The 16,390-nt window shown below is 63.3% G+C and overlaps 3 protein-coding genes across 3 annotated transcripts; 1 reads left to right on the top strand and 2 right to left on the bottom strand.

Annotated features, from left to right (window-relative positions):
- Nucleotides 1-32: 32 nt before the first annotated feature.
- On the bottom strand, nucleotides 33-359 carry D7B24_009201 (uncharacterized protein; the record flags this gene model as incomplete). The annotated part of the gene is made up of 1 exon (XM_028643277.1): nucleotides 33-359. One exon carries the CDS (start codon nucleotides 357-359, stop codon nucleotides 33-35), a length of 327 nt encoding a protein of 108 aa, XP_028498328.1.
- A 2,597-nt stretch (nucleotides 360-2,956) lies between these two features.
- Nucleotides 2,957-5,442, top strand: ARN1 (Siderophore transporter; the record flags this gene model as incomplete). The annotated part of the gene is made up of 3 exons (XM_028643276.1): nucleotides 2,957-3,178; nucleotides 3,296-3,525; nucleotides 3,585-5,442. 3 exons carry the CDS (start codon nucleotides 2,957-2,959, stop codon nucleotides 5,440-5,442), a joined length of 2,310 nt encoding a protein of 769 aa, XP_028498327.1.
- Nucleotides 5,443-6,157: 715 nt separating this feature from the next.
- Nucleotides 6,158-15,201, bottom strand: D7B24_009199 (uncharacterized protein; the record flags this gene model as incomplete). Its single annotated transcript, XM_028643275.1, has 3 exons — nucleotides 6,158-13,690; nucleotides 14,061-14,889; nucleotides 14,972-15,201. 3 exons carry the CDS (start codon nucleotides 15,199-15,201, stop codon nucleotides 6,158-6,160), a joined length of 8,592 nt encoding a protein of 2,863 aa, XP_028498326.1.
- Between the last annotated feature and the right edge of the window lie 1,189 nt (nucleotides 15,202-16,390).

Raw genomic sequence — 16,390 nt, 5'->3', positions numbered from 1 at the left:
GAACTCTATGATTGGATTCCTGACGATGCTAATTAGCCCCGCGAGCAACCATCCTCACTGGCTGCCCGCTCGAACATGCCGGGTGAAACTCGCCAGATTGGCTTGAGGACGCCGTGAAGAGGATTTCGCATGCGCAGAACAGTCCAGTCAATGCGCGGAAGGTTGAAGAACTCCCGAACGTAGTATTCGGAGACCTCCTTTTCGATGTTCACGAGATCCTCCTTCCGATAGAACTTGATCCCCTTGTCATACAAGTCTGCGGCGCGGTGGCTGTTTCTTATCCATTGCGACGACGGGTGATCGAAGGAAAGCCAGGTTCCAGGCTCTCCAGGATTTGGCGTTGTGATTTCCAAAGCCATCGCGAATCCAGTGAGACTTGAGATGCTCATGTAAGTGTTTGCTTGCGTGAACTCCGCGAAGGAGTCGAATGAGCCCAGGCATCGGAGGGGGACGGACGATGCCAGCAGCGAACATGGTCGCACTGCCGTTTGGGCAGCTGTGCAGCAACAGGCCTTCGACACCCAATCAATGCTGAGTCGCAACCTTCTGTTGGTGATATCTACTGCACCAGAAGTGAGCCAATCGATTTTGTCCGACACTGGGCTCTAGCTAGTGAGAGAGCAGGCCAGGAAAAGTCGTCTCGGAGCTGTACTCCTACCGCACTGCAATTGAAAGCAATCGGTTCACACGAGTGTGTTGAGCTAGTTTGCGCATTCGGTCCATTCCAAGAGTGCCTGGTTTGTACCAGCCTATTTCGGCTTGTTCCGGCAGCAAGTTCAAGAATAGGTCGCCACTTTGGCCAGACGTTTGTGCGAAGCTCGTCCGTCGGTGTTGGTGACGCGACCAATTTCTCGAGAGAAATCTCTTCTACCACATCAGGCTCAGGGCGGAACTTTGACGATATGAGTGCACTTGCGATCTGAACATGACTGATGCGGCGGATGACGGTCTTTGATACATGTCGTCTCGACTCAGGCGCTCTTCATCTAGAGTCTAGTCGGGGGCGATGGCTCAAGACTTGAGTTGGGGATCACGGAGCGGCCTGATCCAGCTCATCCAATAGCCATCCAGGAGCTGATCAGGGAGCCGGGTCTACGCTACTAGCCCGGGCTGGCAACGTTGCATGCGACGGGCGCCGGACTTTACCGAGTCGACATCTGCCGCCGTCAAGGCCTGGCGACACAGAGACGGTTCGTGCTTGGCACTAGGCTCTGGGATGAAGGGAGAGAGTCCATGGTAATAAGGCTGGGACGTCCACGGGTTGTGCGGACAATTTTTTCGACGGCGTCGGATGATTGGCACCGGCAGACTGGATCAACATCATCTGTCAAAGAGAGAAAGAGATTGGCCCTCGGTGTCGGGGAGATTCTCCGACGACGAGGCTTCGCCGAAGGCATCTCGAAGCGAGGACGGGGTGCAGGGGTCATCGACGGAGATTGACGGAATGTGGGCAATCGACAACATGTCCCACATAGCGGTGATGAGACTGTCCAATGAAGAAAAGGAGGGCGATCTGTTTGCAAAGAGGATCCTCTGTCGCGTGGTTCTGGGTCGGGTCTGGGTCGCAAACGGCGGGTTCGTGATGGGACCGATGGGCTTCTAGGGGTCTTGCTCCCTGGTGGGGGTGACAAGAGGGTCAGGCGAGATGTCACCAGCGCCGAATGTGTGGAACACCAAGCTCGATGGGTGTCATGGCTGCAGGTGTGGTTGCCGCGCGGTGGTCCTTGTCATGTTGGCGTGCAGACGCCATCGGATCCTGTCTTTGGATGTGGCCGAGGCAGAGCTGGACAGTGACCGGGGGGAAAAGGCTGGCGGCGGGTGAGCGAGACGAGTATCCCAGAATCCCAGAGCCAAGAGGCAGCTCATGGGAAAGTTTGCGCGGGCGGGTCGCTAGTCGTCCATAGGGAAAGACGCTGAGGCCAAGGGGGACGGCCAGGAAGAATGTGCCAAGGCCCGAACGAAGTCGATGTTGATCTGATAAAAAAAAATCTGCAGAAATCTCTTTGTCCCGCTATTTCCACGCCTAGCTTCTCGAAGTGCGCTCGAAGCTTACGTACCGTCATGGCAACAAGGCTCGTTGCAGACGGATTTGCTAGTGCCTCGTATGTCGGCGAACCGGAGCGACCAAAGCCCGGGTCTAGGAATACGAAAATTGACGGGCTCTGTCGAGACTGCACGATCAAGCAGACCGGGATGGCAGTGGCCCAAATGTCGAGAGTATGGATCACAGTTGTCGATGTCAAGTATTTCCTGGGTTGCCGTAGAGGTGTAGCCGCCGAACCTGAAGCTTCTGATGCCCTGGAGAGAATCGAATGGCGAGGCCTGAAAGCCTCGCCCACCGTGGTAGGTATCCTACCTGCTGGGGGCAGGTACCGTGCATCTCACTGAGGGCAGGTATCTCACTGAAGGCAGGCGCCATTCAGCCAAAGGCTGCAGCACCACTGCCGGCACATCCACTGGCAGGGCAGAGTGGCTGCTGTGGGTGGACGCGCCACTGACGGCAGGGGCTTTTGGGCGTTGGTGGGGAGCGGCCTAGCAGGCAAGCAGGCAAGAGCGAGGAGCGAGTCTCAGTGGCGAGCACCATCCGATCACGGCTGCTAGGGTTCGGCGGCCCCGCTCCATCTTATCAGATGGAGAGAGATCAAGCCACTGACAGGGGTGGCGTGGAGACACCGAGCTCATACCGAGCACCCATTGGCTTGGGAAAACTGTGACAGGATCTGGGCCGACAGAGGAAATCTGCAGAGCAGCACGGCGAGGCACCTGGGCAGGCAATGATTCATTCACAGGGCTGGAAGCGATGAGATGGACTGTGGTTGAAGGTAGGCGAGACGTAGAGAAAGCACTGCAACAAGAGGGATGAGATCTGGAGCGACGTACCTTGACTCTGACCTTTCGCTGCAAGTGACGGTGCCTGATCAGAGGCATTCAAAGACTGTCAAGAGCGCCCCACCAGATGGCGAAGCAGGGACACATCGGGGACGTTAGCGCATCCTTGGCCGTCGCCTCGTCCGGGTCGTTCTGTCCCAAGAAACTTCTCCTCCATCTCCAGGAGGAAAGGATAACCGGTGGGGGGGAGGAGGAGCTTCTGAGGCAAGCTTCTGCACCGAAGCGGGAAGCAGCACCCAGCAACCTGGAAGGCCCCCAGGACTCTTTCCTTCCTGGCGTTCCGTTCCACGTACATAAGTCGCATGCGAACCCCGTCTGAGGATCGTCCCTTCTCTCCTCCTTTCTCTTGGTGTGTGTGCCCTTTTTCTGATAGAGCATCTGGCAGAGCATCTGACAGAGCATCTAGCATTGCTCGCTGTTTGCTGTGACTCGATCTCTCGATTCGCCTTCACCTGCAGTCGATCTTCCTCGGTATGTCGCCCTTCTCCTCCTGGCGCCTCTGGTCGCCCTTCTCTTGGCGCCACTGGCCGCCGCCATGTCCCATCCCCAACCAAGGCCCTCTGCCCCGCCAAACCTTGCTGCCCATGCCCCTCGCACCATGATAGACGACGGCAGCCTACAGTTGGCGTCGTCCAAGTCTCTGTCCAACGTTCTTCGTCTCCTCAGCTCTTCCCACTTGCTAATTCCCACTACAGCATCATCGCCATGGCCGACAAAGCGATGCCCGCGGCGCCTGCGTCGCCCGCGCGCTCCAACTCGAACTCGGGCTCCCACGAGGCCGACGAGAAGGGCAACATCCACGCCCAGCCCCCCTTTGACAACAACGTCCTGGCTTCCGGCCCCGGTGGTGTCGAGCCCCCCAAAAGCCTCGATGAGAAGTCATACGGTGTCGCCCGCATGGAGGCCATCTCCAGCGTCATGACCCGCACCGACCGTCTCTTCATCTTCTTCGGCGTCTTCCTCGTCGCCTACGCCTACGGCCTCGACGGCACCCTTCGTTACGCCTACCAGCCTTTCGCGACCGCCTCTTTCCGCACGCACTCTCTGCTCGCCACCGTCAACGTCCTGCGCTCCGTCATCGCCGCTGCGGCCCAGCCCACGGCCGCCAAGATTGCCGACGTCTTCGGTCGTGTCGAGCTCGTCTGCCTGTCTGTCTTGTTCTACGTCGTCGGCACCATTGTCGAGACAGTGTCCAACAACGTCGAGACGTTCGCGGCCGGCGCCGTCATTTACCAGATTGGCTACACCATGATCATGCTGCTCGTCATGGTCATCATTGCCGACATCACCTCGACCCGCTCGCGTCTTCTCTTCAGCTACATCCCCGCGACCCCCTTCATCATCAACACGTGGGTCAGCGGCGACATTTCGGAGCCCGTCCTTCTCGGCAGCCTGAGCTGGCGCTGGGGCATCGGCATGTGGTGCATCATTTACCCCTTTTGCGCCGTGCCCCTCATCATCTCGCTCACCATCGTCGGTCGTCGCGCCCGCCGCATGGGCCTTCTCGACCAGTACAAGACGTCGTTCCAGATCCTCGGCTTCAAGGCCGGCATGGTCGACCTCTTCTGGCGCCTCGACGTCATCGGCATCATCCTGCTGATCGCCGTCTTCGCCCTGATCCTCGTGCCGCTGACCATTGCCGGCGGCTTCGAGTCGCAGTGGACCCAGGCCAAGGTCATCGCGCCTCTCGTCATCGGCGTCCTCTGCATCCCCGCCTTCGTCGTGTGGCAGATGCGCACCCCGCACCCTCTGGTCCCCTTCCGCCTGATGCGCGACCGCGGCGTCTGGGGCGCCCTCGGAATCGCCCTGTTCCTCAACTTTGCCTGGTACATGCAGGGCAACTACCTGTATACCGTGCTGATTGTCGCCTTTGACATGTCCATCACGGCTGCGACGCGCATCACGTCGCTCTATTCCTTCGTCTCGGTCATCACCGGTTTCATCCTCGGCTTCATCGTCTTCAAGGTCCGCCGCCTCAAAGTCTTCATCGTCGCCGGCACCGTGCTCTTCCTCGTCGCCTTTGGCCTCCTCATCCACTTCCGCGGCTCGCCCTCGGACGCGCAGTCGTCTGGCGTCATCGGCGCCCAGGTCCTCCTCGGCATCGCCGGCGGCATGTTCCCCTATCCGGCACAGGCCTCGCTGCAGACGGCTCTGGACCACGAGAACCTCGCCGTCATGACGGGCCTCTACCTCGCAACCTATAACATTGGTTCCGCCTTTGGCAACACCGTGTCCGGCTCCTTCTGGACCCAGCTGCTGCCCTCTGAGCTGAACAAGAGGTTGGCCCAGTTCGGCAACGAGACGCTCGCGCAGACCATCTACGCCGACCCCTTCACCGTGCTTGCCGAGTACCCCGTTGGCACCCCCGTGCGCACCGAGATTATCGCCTCGTACCAGCACATCCAGCGCCTCCTCTGCATCACGGGCATCTGCCTCTGCGTGCCGCTGATCGCCTTTGCGGCGTGCCTGCGCAACCCCCACCTCAACGACGAGCAGACGCTGGCCGAGGACAAGACGGTTGTGCGCCGGGACGAGGATGCCATTGTTCGCTGAGCTCGGTGGCGTCGACTCTTTTTAGCATGATTACAAGTAGACTTTAATGCGTAATGATTGATAGAGCCTGTGCGGTGAATGCGTGATGGACTTTGCGTGATGGGCAGCCGGTGAACTTATGAGAGGAACAGCCGACGGGGTCTTGGGGTATTGCAGATTGGCGTGTTGCTTCCACTGCTCGGTGTGTGGTCAGACACGCTCGGGACCCTCTGCGTTGATGAGCAACAATATGATCACCTGAACACTGGCTCGCTCGAGGTGAGTTGCTTTTCTCTCGATCAGCGCCTTCGAATGGTAGACCATGTTGACAGGTCATGGCAAAAAGCCATAGTAACAAGCCGCAGTTAACAACCATAGCAACAAGCCATAGCAACAGAACAAGTGCACAGGTCAGATGCAGGCACGCAAACATGAGATGTAAGGTAAGTTGTTATTAGATACTACTCATTATGCCTGGCTCAACGCTTGTGCGTACCAATCTTGGGTATTCTCGTCTCCTCCTGTATATTTGGACGCCAGAAAAGCAAAAATCGCGCAGTATGGATATGATGCGGACAGAAAGACAGAAAAGACGCAGCGCAGACAGCGGGTATGAACGAAGCTGATGCATCACTCTTGAACAGAAACAGGAAGAAACAAGGAAAAGCCTGTGGGCAAGCCGGTCGGCAAGCCTGTCGGCACCACGAGGACAAAGAGGACAAAGGAAAGAAGAGCTCTAGACGTCAAAGTCGCCGCGGCTCGCGCGGCGCGGCGTGAGCATGATGGTCGGCGGGCGCTCGGAGACGGCGTCGTCGAGGACGGCGACGACCTCGTCGTTCTCGGCATAGCGCAGCGGCTCCATGCAGCCAAAGGTGTAGGGCAGGGCGCGCAGGGCCGGGTCGGCGCGCTGCTGGGCGAGGTGCCACTGGATCCAGTACATCTGCTCGTGCTCGCGCAGGTAGCGGCTCCCGTGGAAGCTGTGGAGGACGACCTGGCGCGAGAGGAGGCCGAGCTTGCGGCGGTCATCGGCGCGGGCGTAGAAGCGGCGCGTCAGCCACTCGACGTCGGCGGCGGCGATCTCGTCGGGGAGCACGGGGGCGCGCTCAGCCGGCGGCAGGGCGGCCTGGTCGGTGAAGCGCGCCCAGGGGCCGACCATGGCGAGCATGCTGACCTGGGCGCGGGCGAGGGCGAGGGGGTCATTGGGCGGCACGACCTCGCCGTAGCGCTGGTCCGTCTTCTCCGGGTCGGTCAGCACGAGGGCGGTGGCGCCGACCTCGGTGGCGACGATGGGCACGCCGGCGAGGGCGGCCTCGCCGATGGCCAGCGGCAGGCCCTCGGAGATGGAGCTGTTCATGAAGAGCCAGGCGTCCTTGAGGACCTCCTTGGAGTTGCCGAAACCGGCGAGCACGACGTGGTTGGCCAGCTTGGCGTCGACGATGAGCTTCTCCATCTCGAGGGCGTAGGCGGGCTGGCGGTCCTTGGCGCCGTAGACGACGAGCTTGTAGTCGGTGAAGCCGAAGCGGTTGATGATGATGTCGGCGGCCTGGATGGCGGCCTTGACGCCCTTGATCATCTGCACGTTGGACAGCATGACGACGGTGGGCGTCTCGGTGCGGATCTTGTCGACGGGGTTGTAGGCGTCCATGTTGGAGATGCCGTTGACGATGGGGTCGATCTTGCGGCGGAAGCCGTTGCGGCTGCAGAGGCGCGCGCCGTCGGTGCCGATCTCGGCCTCCCACATGGGGTTGAAGAGGGACGCGCACGGCATGACGACGTCGGTGTGGAAGTAGGCGAGGCGCGTGGCCAGGCCGATGCCGGCCAGCAGCATGGACTGCACCGACACGGGCAGCTCGGACTGGGCCGGCGAGATGTTGAGGCAGCACTCGCGCCAGAGGATGGCGTGGTCCCAGATGCCAAAGGTGACGCCGCGGCGGTACTTGAGCACCATGCCGAAGAGCGAGCTGATGCCGTGGTGCGTGCTCTGGAAGACGCGCGGGCAGCTCTGGGGCACGCCGACGGCGAAGATGAAGAAGTAGGCGAGGTAGATGTTGAGCGACTGGCGGAAGTCGAACATGCTGGGGCGCGCCACGTCGAAGCCCTCGGCCGGCGCCGCCATGTTGGCGTCGTCGTCGTACGGCATGAGCCAGGCGGCGATCCACGCCTGCTCGACCTCGGGCGCCTTCCACGTCTTGGTGTAGTCCTTGTGCTCGTAGTACTTGGCCATGGAGAGCATGGCGTTGCTGAGGCGGACGAGGTGCGGCCGCGCGAGGCGCTTGGTGCGCGCGCCCCGGACGAACTCGGTGAGCAGCGGGATGAACGTCTCGACAATGTCGCGCTGCACCTCGGTGTCGTCGACCTTCTCGTCGACCTCGGACTCGAGCAGGTCGTCGATGATGCCGTGGTGGGCGGTGCCGCCGTCGAGGCCCCAGAGCGGCAGCAGCTTGAGCGACTGGACGTTCTTCTCGATCTGGAAGCGCGGCACGCCGTAGTCGTTGGCGCACTCGGCCAGCACGTGGTTGCGGATCGTGCTGTGGCCGTTGACGAGATCGCGCCGGCAGTTGGACACGCCGCCGGGCGCCATGGGCCAGCAGCCAATGTCGTTGAAGATGACCGAGATGCGGTCCTTGGTGTCGCTGTAGCAGTCCTGCGGGCGCGTCGTTACGGGGTTGGCGTCCTTGCCGAGGCCCATGACGTAGAGGTCGGCCGTCTTGATCGACAGCAGCGTCACCTCGGACACGTCCGTCTCGATGTCGATGGCCGAGACGATCTGGTCGACGTTGGCGTCGAGCACGCGCAGCGCCTCCTCGAGACGGCCGCTGTCGCGCGCGCGCCAGTAGGCCTTGAGCAGGGGCTCCTCGCGCAGCACGAGCTCGTCGACCCAGCAGGCCGTGACGGCGTCGAGGTCGTTCGTCTTGAGCCACTGGCCCCAGAGCTCGGTGCGGATGCGCCACGTCGGCACGGGCTTGTAGACGCGGACGTTCCACCGGCCGAGCCAGCGCAGGGGGTTGAGACGCGACAGCAGGCTGGGCCTCTTATTCCGGGCGCAGCGGAGCATCTGGCGGATCTGCAGCGGGCTGTGGTAGACGAGCAGGTCGTCCGAGTCGAAGGCGTGGTCCTTGGGCAGCGCCAGCAGCACGGCCTCGTTGGCGAAGAGCGCCGGCGTGTGCGTCAGGGCGGTGCGGCGGCCGTCGTCCTCCTCGAGGAAGGTCGTGATAACGGGGTCGCGGCGGTGCGAGTAGTCGTACTCGGTCGTGTAGGTGCGGCCGGCGATCTTCTTGACGATGAGGCCGATGAACTTGGACGGCACCCAGGTCATGTCGTTGCGGTCGACGGGCGTGCCCCAGTAGATGGACAGCGAGTCGCCGGTGCCGGCGAGGCGGAAGCGCGCGTGGAGCATGGCGGCGCTGCCCTTGGGGCTCGACTTGTAGAAGTACTGAAAGGCAAAGTCGACGCCGTCGACGGTCACGGTGCCGCGGACGATGCGGCCGTGCTTGTCGTAGTAGCCGACGCTGTGGTAATCCTTGTGGACGTGCTCCTTGGTCTCGGGTCGGCGCGCGCTGCTCGCCGGGTCGTAGTGGTACGTCGCCGTGCCGGCACCCGTGTCGTGGCGGCTGACGAGGCGGAACTTGGCGTCGTACTTGGTCGTGAACAGCGGCACGCCCTTGTCGGGCACCTCGGTGAGCTGGCCGTTGTAGACGGCGAGCGACATGCCTTCGTCGTTGTCGTCGCCGGCCGAGGCGAAGCCCGTCTGGAAGGCGCGCGTGAGCTCGACGACGATAGTGTTCTTGACAATCTTGCGACGGGCGCCCTTCTTCGCGAGCCTCGTCAGCTTGACGAGCGTGGGGCGGTGGTAGACGATGAGCCAGTAGACCCAGAGGTTCTTGAGCAGCCAGCAGGCCTTGAGGACGAGCAGGATGACGCGCAGCAGGGGGCCGCGGAAGCGCACGTTCTGCAGGCAGTAGAAGAGCTCGCGCTCCATGTTGGAGCCGGCGCCCGAGATGATGGCGATCCACTTGACGACGAGCGCCGGCACGCGCACGAAGCCGCGCCAGATGGTCTGGACGAGGCCGCGATGGTTCTTGCCGCGGCGGATGACGACGGGGTACAGCTCGGCGGGCGCGTCCTGGGCGGCGAGGACGAGGTCCTGCGAGGGCAGCAGGATCATCTGGTCGAGGCGGTCGCGGCACGCGGCCTGGAGCCGGAGGGTCAGGGCGACGTGGAAGTCGGCCGTCTGGAGATAGACGTTGTGGGCCGCCGCCCAGAGGACGAGCTCCGAGGACATGACGGTCGGCTCGCCGTCGATGCGGTCGAGGATGGCCTCGCGCACAGAAGGCGGCATGGCCTCCCACTGCGCGTCGACGTCGACGTCGAGGCAGAGGTGCTCCATGAGGTTCATCTTGGTCTTGCGCGCGAGGCGGAGGAGGCTCGACGCGTGCTCGGGCCACAGCTCCGACTCGAACCGCTTCGACAGCGCCGTCGTGCCGTGGAGCATGTGCTCGGCCTGGACGGCCTGGGCCGTGGGCAGACGAAGCTCCGCGGCGGCGACGTGGTAGAGGAGGGCCTCGCAGACGACGCTGGCCAGCAGGGGCTGCCACGAGGGCAGACGGCGCTCCGTCTCGCCGGTGAAGCAGACGGCGACGTGGAGGACACCGCGGTCGCTGTAGCTCAGCGAGTGGCAGTCCTCGAGACCGGCATCGCTGAAGTGCTGTCGGCTGAGGACGGCGGCCGTCAGGCGCCCGGACGTCCACATCTCGAGGGCCGTCTCGAGCAGGTCGGCCGACCACGGCGCGTCGCGCGCCGTCTCGTTGGGCTCGGCGACCGTCAGCTGCAGGACCTCGTGCATCTTCTTGGCGAGGCCGGTGCCGTCCTCAAAGTTGACGGTCGCCTGGGTGAAACTCGCGGGGAGGTCGCCCTTGAACAGCGTCGGCGCGGCCTGCTCGTCGAGGCTCGCCATCATGTTGCGCTGGAAGGTGACGGTCGGCTCGTCGTAGGCGTCGCGGCCGCCGCTGCCGCGCGACGCCGCCAGCACGGGCGCCGCCGTCCAGTCCTTCCAGGTGAAGAGCGACGTGCCGGCGGCGGCGAGGGCGCCGGCCAGGTTCTGGCAGAGGACGTCGGTGTAGAGGAACTTGGCCGTCTGAGGCAGGGCGTGGAGCAGGCAGCCGAGGACGAAGCCGACGAGGGCCGAGCAGATGATGATGGTGACGTGGACGCGCACGTTGGTGGTGAAGCACCGGTTGAACTGGAAGATGAGGGCGCAGGTGTAGCCGAAGATATAGCAGTAGTAGAGGATGGTCGTCTCCTTGCTGTCGACGAGCAGCCACATGAAGAGGGTGGCGAAGCCGAAGACGACGAGCAGCTTGCCCATGATGTCGACCCAGGCCTTGCCGAGGGCCGCCTTGCGCTGGCGCTCGGCCTCCTCGGCCACGCGCTTGGCGTGCTCGAGGTCGCGCAGCTTCTCCTCGGACAGCTTGTCGCGGACGCCCCAGTACTTGTAGAGGGCCGTGTCGAGGGTCATGGCGCCGAGGCAGAAGTAGATGATGGCGAAGCAGAAGCCGTAGCGGGCGCGGTCGTCGGTGTAGATGCTGGGGTAGGGACGGCGGGCGCTCATGACCATCATGATCCAGCGGTCGAGGAGCGCGACGAGGAAGAGGCCGAGGTTCTGGCCGAGGTCGTAGCGCGCCATGCGGAAGAGGATCATGACGTTGTGGTCCTTGAGGCCGCGCGACAGCTGGCGCTGCTGGTGAATGGCGTCGCCGAGCTTGGTGAACCAGGCCGTCGTGAAGAGGGGCGGGACGTCGCCGCCCTGGCCGGCCTTCTTGAAGAGCCAGTCGACGTAGGGCAGGCCCCTGGCGACGCGGACGACGAGGGGGTCGCTCGCCTGGTCGGTCTTCTTGGCCTCCTTGCCGTGGCGCGTGAAGGCGAGGACGGCTGCCGTGAAGGCGGCCTGGGCATCCTCGGCGGCCTTGGACTTTTTGGGGCCGCCGGCCTTCTCGTCGTCCGAGTCCTCGGGGTCCATCTTGGTGGCGTACCACTTCTCAATCTCGGGCGCCGAGAAGATGGGCACGTGCTGCATCCAGGTCGACCACTCGTAGCAGATGCGACGGTAGCGGTACAGCGACAGGAAGAGGAAGCCGTACATGACGGGCAGGTAGATCTCGAGGTCGTGGCCGTTGACAAAGGTCGACAGGATGGGCGAGAGGAAGAGCAGCGGCATGGTCTGCAGGAACGTGTTGCGGCCCGACGACAGGGGGCTGCCGTTCTGGTGCATGGTGCTCATGACGCCGAGCAGGTTGAGGTAGGTCGACACGTTGAGGAGGTAGGCGGCAAAGACAAAGCCGGCGCCGACCGACTCGCGCAGGCCGAAGCCGATGATGCCGCCGATGGAGATGAGCAGCGCCAGCACGAAGCCGCCCGACAGCCGCTGGACGTGGAAGTAGATCATGTTGTCGTAGGCGTAGTGCGGCAGGTAATAGTTGCCGGTGCTGCCGACCCAGCCGGTGACGCCGGCCGTCAGCAGAAGCGACGTGAGCAGGGCATAGCCGGCGGCCTCGACGTGGTCGGGCTGCATGAAGGCCGTCATGAAGAGACCGCGGCCGACGAGCGTCAGGAGCAGCACGTCGACGATGGCCGGCAGACAGAAGATGGACATGGCGCTGGCGGCGGCGATGCGCTTCTTCCAGACCTGCATCCACTCGTGGGGGGTCAGACGAGCCTGCGCCTCCTCGGCGGCCTCGATGGTGGCGGCCGTCGCCGCGGCCTCGGGCAGGGGGACGGCATCGGTGCTCGAGTACATGGTCATGATCTCGTTGTTCTGGCGATCCACCGCCATGGGCGGGCGGCCGGCGAGGAACCGGTTGTAGCGGTCGTAGATGACGACGCCAATGTCGCGCGGCGGCAGGCCGAAGTAGTTCTCGCACTGGGAGCCGAGGATCCAGAGCTCCGAGAAGACGGCCGCCTGGTCGGGCTGCGACAGGAAGAGGGGGCAGCGATCGGTGGCCTCGAGATAGACATCCTCGAACGCCGAGCGACGGAGAACGCTGAAGAAGAGGAGGGCGAAAAGATCCGCATTGACGTCGACCGCCTTGCCCTGCTCGGCCGTCGGCGCATAGCAGTCGAGGAGAGCCTTGATGACGACGTTCATGAGCTCGCGACGGCCATAGAAGAGCGACTTTTCGACGGCCTCGTCGACCATGTCATAGAGGCGCTCGAGATCGTCCAGCGCAGGCAGCTCGGTGGCACCCTGACGAGTGTGGTGCTCGAGACGCAGCTGGATGAGATCGCGCATGGTCATGCTGCGGTCGAGGACCTTGCGCGCGCACGTGTTGGTCCAGAAGGTCTTGGTCGTGTCGGCGATGAGGTTCGACCGGCAGTACCGCTGGAGGCCCTCCTCGAGGGCGTGAGGCGCGTGCGCCGTCGCCGCGCGCGACGAACGCAGTCGCTGGCGCAGCACGAGGAGCTCGGCGACAGTGGCCCGGTCGACGGCGGCGCGCAGACTCGTCGGCAGGCCGCAGCCGCTCGCATCCTCGAGGCCGACGACCTGCTCGAGCAGCAGCTCCTGCTCGAAGCGCTCGACGCGCGGCCGTCCGCAGTGGGCGAGCCAGGTGTGCAGCACGACCGAGGCGTCCTGGGGCGCCTTTTGCGAGAGGAAAATGTCGACCGAGGCCTCGCCGTCGCCGCGGCGCTTGGCGACGCCCCAGAAGTGCGCCTCGCCCTCGGCGCAGCGGAACCCCGTGGCGAGGCCCTTGAAGACGCGGACGTCGCGCGACACGAGGCCCTTGACGAGGTCGTGCACGCCGAGGTCGCACGACGGGTGGGCGGCGAGGGCCTTGAGCGAGGCCAGCAGCGCCTGCTCCTCGACGCCCTCGATCGTGTGCAGCATGCGCAGCTTGGCGAGGTGCACCTGGGTCTCGACGACGGCATCGTGGTGCTCGGGGCGCGGCTCGGACCCCAGGGGGAAGGCGCCGCGGCTCGACAGCATGGCGCCGTCGCGGTCCGTGTCCCAGAACAGGGCGGCGGCGGCGGCCATGGCCTCGTCGCCGTCGACGAGGGCATCGAGGTAGCGCGGCGGCGCGCGGAAGGCGGCCACCTCGTCCTGGAGCCGGCGCAGCGCCGGCGGCAGCGCCTTGGCCTGCAGCAGCTCCGCGGTGCCGGGGATGACCGTGCTCAGGTCGTCCAGGGGGAGGCTGGCCACGTCGGAAGCTTCTGCCGCCTTTCCATGACCCCTGGGCACCCAGACCCTGCGGGTCTCGGCGGTCCAAACAGTTTGGAGCTGCAGGGAAGAAGTCAGTCGGTGCGCAGCCTTTCGTGATAGTGGGTATAGGCTGATGCGACGAGAAAGCAAGAAAGAGGCACAACAGGGGACTCAGAGCGATCGTTGGCTGGCGTGACAGATGACAGCGCAGATGACGGCAGGACACGTAGGAAGGCCCCAGAAATCGAGACAGAAATAGAGAGGCGACAGGAGGCAGTGCGGGGAGGGGAGGGGAAAAGAATGCAACGTCAGCTGCATATGCATATGCAGCAGGGAAACATGGAACTCGGGATTCAGGGAATCAATGGGCAGAGGATGTCGAGAGGAAAAATCGAAACCCCTCACACGACAAAGCAACGGAAAGGTGGAAAGCAACGGAGAAGCGTACCTGGATGATCTCGGCGCGACGAAGATACTCGAACCCGCCAATGGTGCGGGACGCGCTGGCGACGACGGGACTGGCGGCCATGGCCGCGTCCGAGGGGCCATGCTCGATGACGGCGCCAAAATGCTCGGCGATCTTGACGGCGCGCTTGACGACGGAGGGATGCGGGCGGACGTCCCACTGGTCGAGGAAGGCGACGAAGAACTCGGGGCGGTCCTCGCGCTCCGTGGTGCAGCGGGTCATGGTGTCGCGCAGGCGGCGGGCGATGAAGTAGTCGCGGCGGGTGCCGTCGCGCAGGATGCAGGCGTTCTCCATGATGAGGCCCGAGGCGTGGAAGAAGCTCAGCGCGTCGAGGCCGACAAAGTCGTGGTGGCAGAGCAGCAGCGCCGGCAGCTTGCGCGCGTGCAGCGCCTCGAGGAGCCGCTCAACCTTGGCCGCCTCGGTGTAGGAGGAGCAGCGGACGGCGAAGCCGGCGAGCGTCTGCTCCATGTAGGCCTCGTGCAGCCGGGCCGCCGTCGCCTCGAGGCGCGGCGACGTGAGGTCCTCGTCGCTGAAGCTGTCGACGTCGACGCGCGCGAGGCTCATCTTGGCCGGCACGCTGCGGCTTGAGCGCAGCGACGACGCCGAGCTCGCGAGGCCGCCGGCGGAGGGCGGTGCCGCCGCCTGGCTGCGCAGCGGCACGACGACGAGGTCGTACGGCTGCGTGTCCCCGGAGATGGGGAGGTCAGTGAAGTCATCCAAGACACGGAACGTCTTGGTGGCCCGGAACGACGGCGCCGGGCCTTGGTGTTCGGACACGGGCCGGCTGACATCGCGGGCGTGTCTTGCGTTTCTGGTCGTGTCAGTCAGCGACACATTGTACAGGACAACGAGGTGCATCACACGACTGCCCCCCATTCTCGGAGAGGACCTACTTGGATCGAGCCGCGGCATCGTGCTTCGGCCGCGCTACTCGGTAGAGGAGGAAGAGGAGGATGGGGATGACAATGGCCGTCACACCGACTGTCACATCGAGGACCTGATGCCACTGTGCGAACCGCCTGTCGGCCGGCAAGATGCTGTTGCAGAGCACCTCGAAGCGCGAGCTGCGCTCACAGCCTTCGATGGCAGGGTCGTTGAACCCGGGCTGGAAAAACGACGCCATGACGACTCTATGTGAGGGAGGGGTAGGCTACCTCTCTAGAGGGCCCTCTGTGAAGGGGCGAGAACCAGACAACAGACCGATGCAGCGATGACGTGACCTCGCAAAAATCGCCGATAAGGTGAAGAGGCTCAGGTAGGCGGCGGCGCGTGGGTGAGAGTGAGGGTATCAAACCGCCAAAACGAGCGTCGGTAGAACTGGTGATGGTGTTGGGGAGGCGAGGGGGGGTAAGGATGATGATGAGATGGAAGTAAATCAAGACTATCCAAAACAAAAACGTGTCAGGTCTGCCTCCCAGAAACAAAGAACCAGAATAGTAAAAAAGGTAAGTTTAAAAAAAAATGGGGAGGCAGATCGTGAAAGGGGTTTGAGGTGATGTATGAAGAAGGCCAAACTCCCCGAGATGAGTGACACAGGAGATGGGATGAGGAGGAAGGGGGGGACGTGGCAGAGAGCGAGCAGGGGTGTCTGTGTGTGTGCGTGCGTGCGAGCAAGCTCAGCAACCGAGCGTCAAAGAGGCAAAACGAGACTATCGACAAGTCGGGTCCACGGATTTCTCGCTTCGCCTCAAGCCTCCTCGTGGGCGCCGGGGCCTGGAGCTGGACTACACGGGCAAGACACGCTGAGGGGGAAAAAAAAATCGCTGTGCAGCAAGACTGGCGGGACGGCGGCGATCAGCCTCGTTTGGTGTCAGGTCAGGCCGTCAGTTCAGGTCAGGTCAGGTCGGTGTGGTGGGCTCGTGGGGTTGCGAAACGAAAAGCGTGGAGCCTCGCTATTTCCTCGTTGCTTTCCTCGCTCGTCTTAGACACAAAAACGCACCTCGGCCTGCTATACCTGAGCGAGCGGGCGTCAGTCCGTCTGTTCACTTCTCTCCACCGGGCCGCGGACGGAAGTACCGCTGCGTGGGCCTGCAACAGTCGCTGCTTTCTGACAGCGGCGCAGGATGTCTCGAGGCTCCTCACGTCTGCGCACACCGGAGAGATTGTCTTGGCAGAGTGGATGAGGAAAGAGCGCGTGGCAAACTGATGGTGAATAGTTCTGATGTCGTGGTCGTTAGACAGTCAGCTAGCCCCCCCGTGTGGTTGGAAATGGGGCGTCCCGTACGGTCGAGACCCCGAGACGATGATGAGGTGATGTGGTGTGCTTTCGGCGCCGGGCTCAGCTTCTGCAACTTATTCTACTTCTGCTTCTC

The sequence above is a fragment of the Verticillium nonalfalfae genome (assembly GCF_003724135.2).
Source record: "Verticillium nonalfalfae strain VnAa140/NRRL 66861 chromosome Unknown scaffold_9, whole genome shotgun sequence".
Lineage (NCBI taxonomy): Eukaryota > Fungi > Ascomycota > Sordariomycetes > Glomerellales > Plectosphaerellaceae > Verticillium > Verticillium nonalfalfae.
The sequence above is the reverse complement of the archived record's forward strand: the minus strand, read 5'-3'. Positions and strand labels throughout refer to the sequence as shown.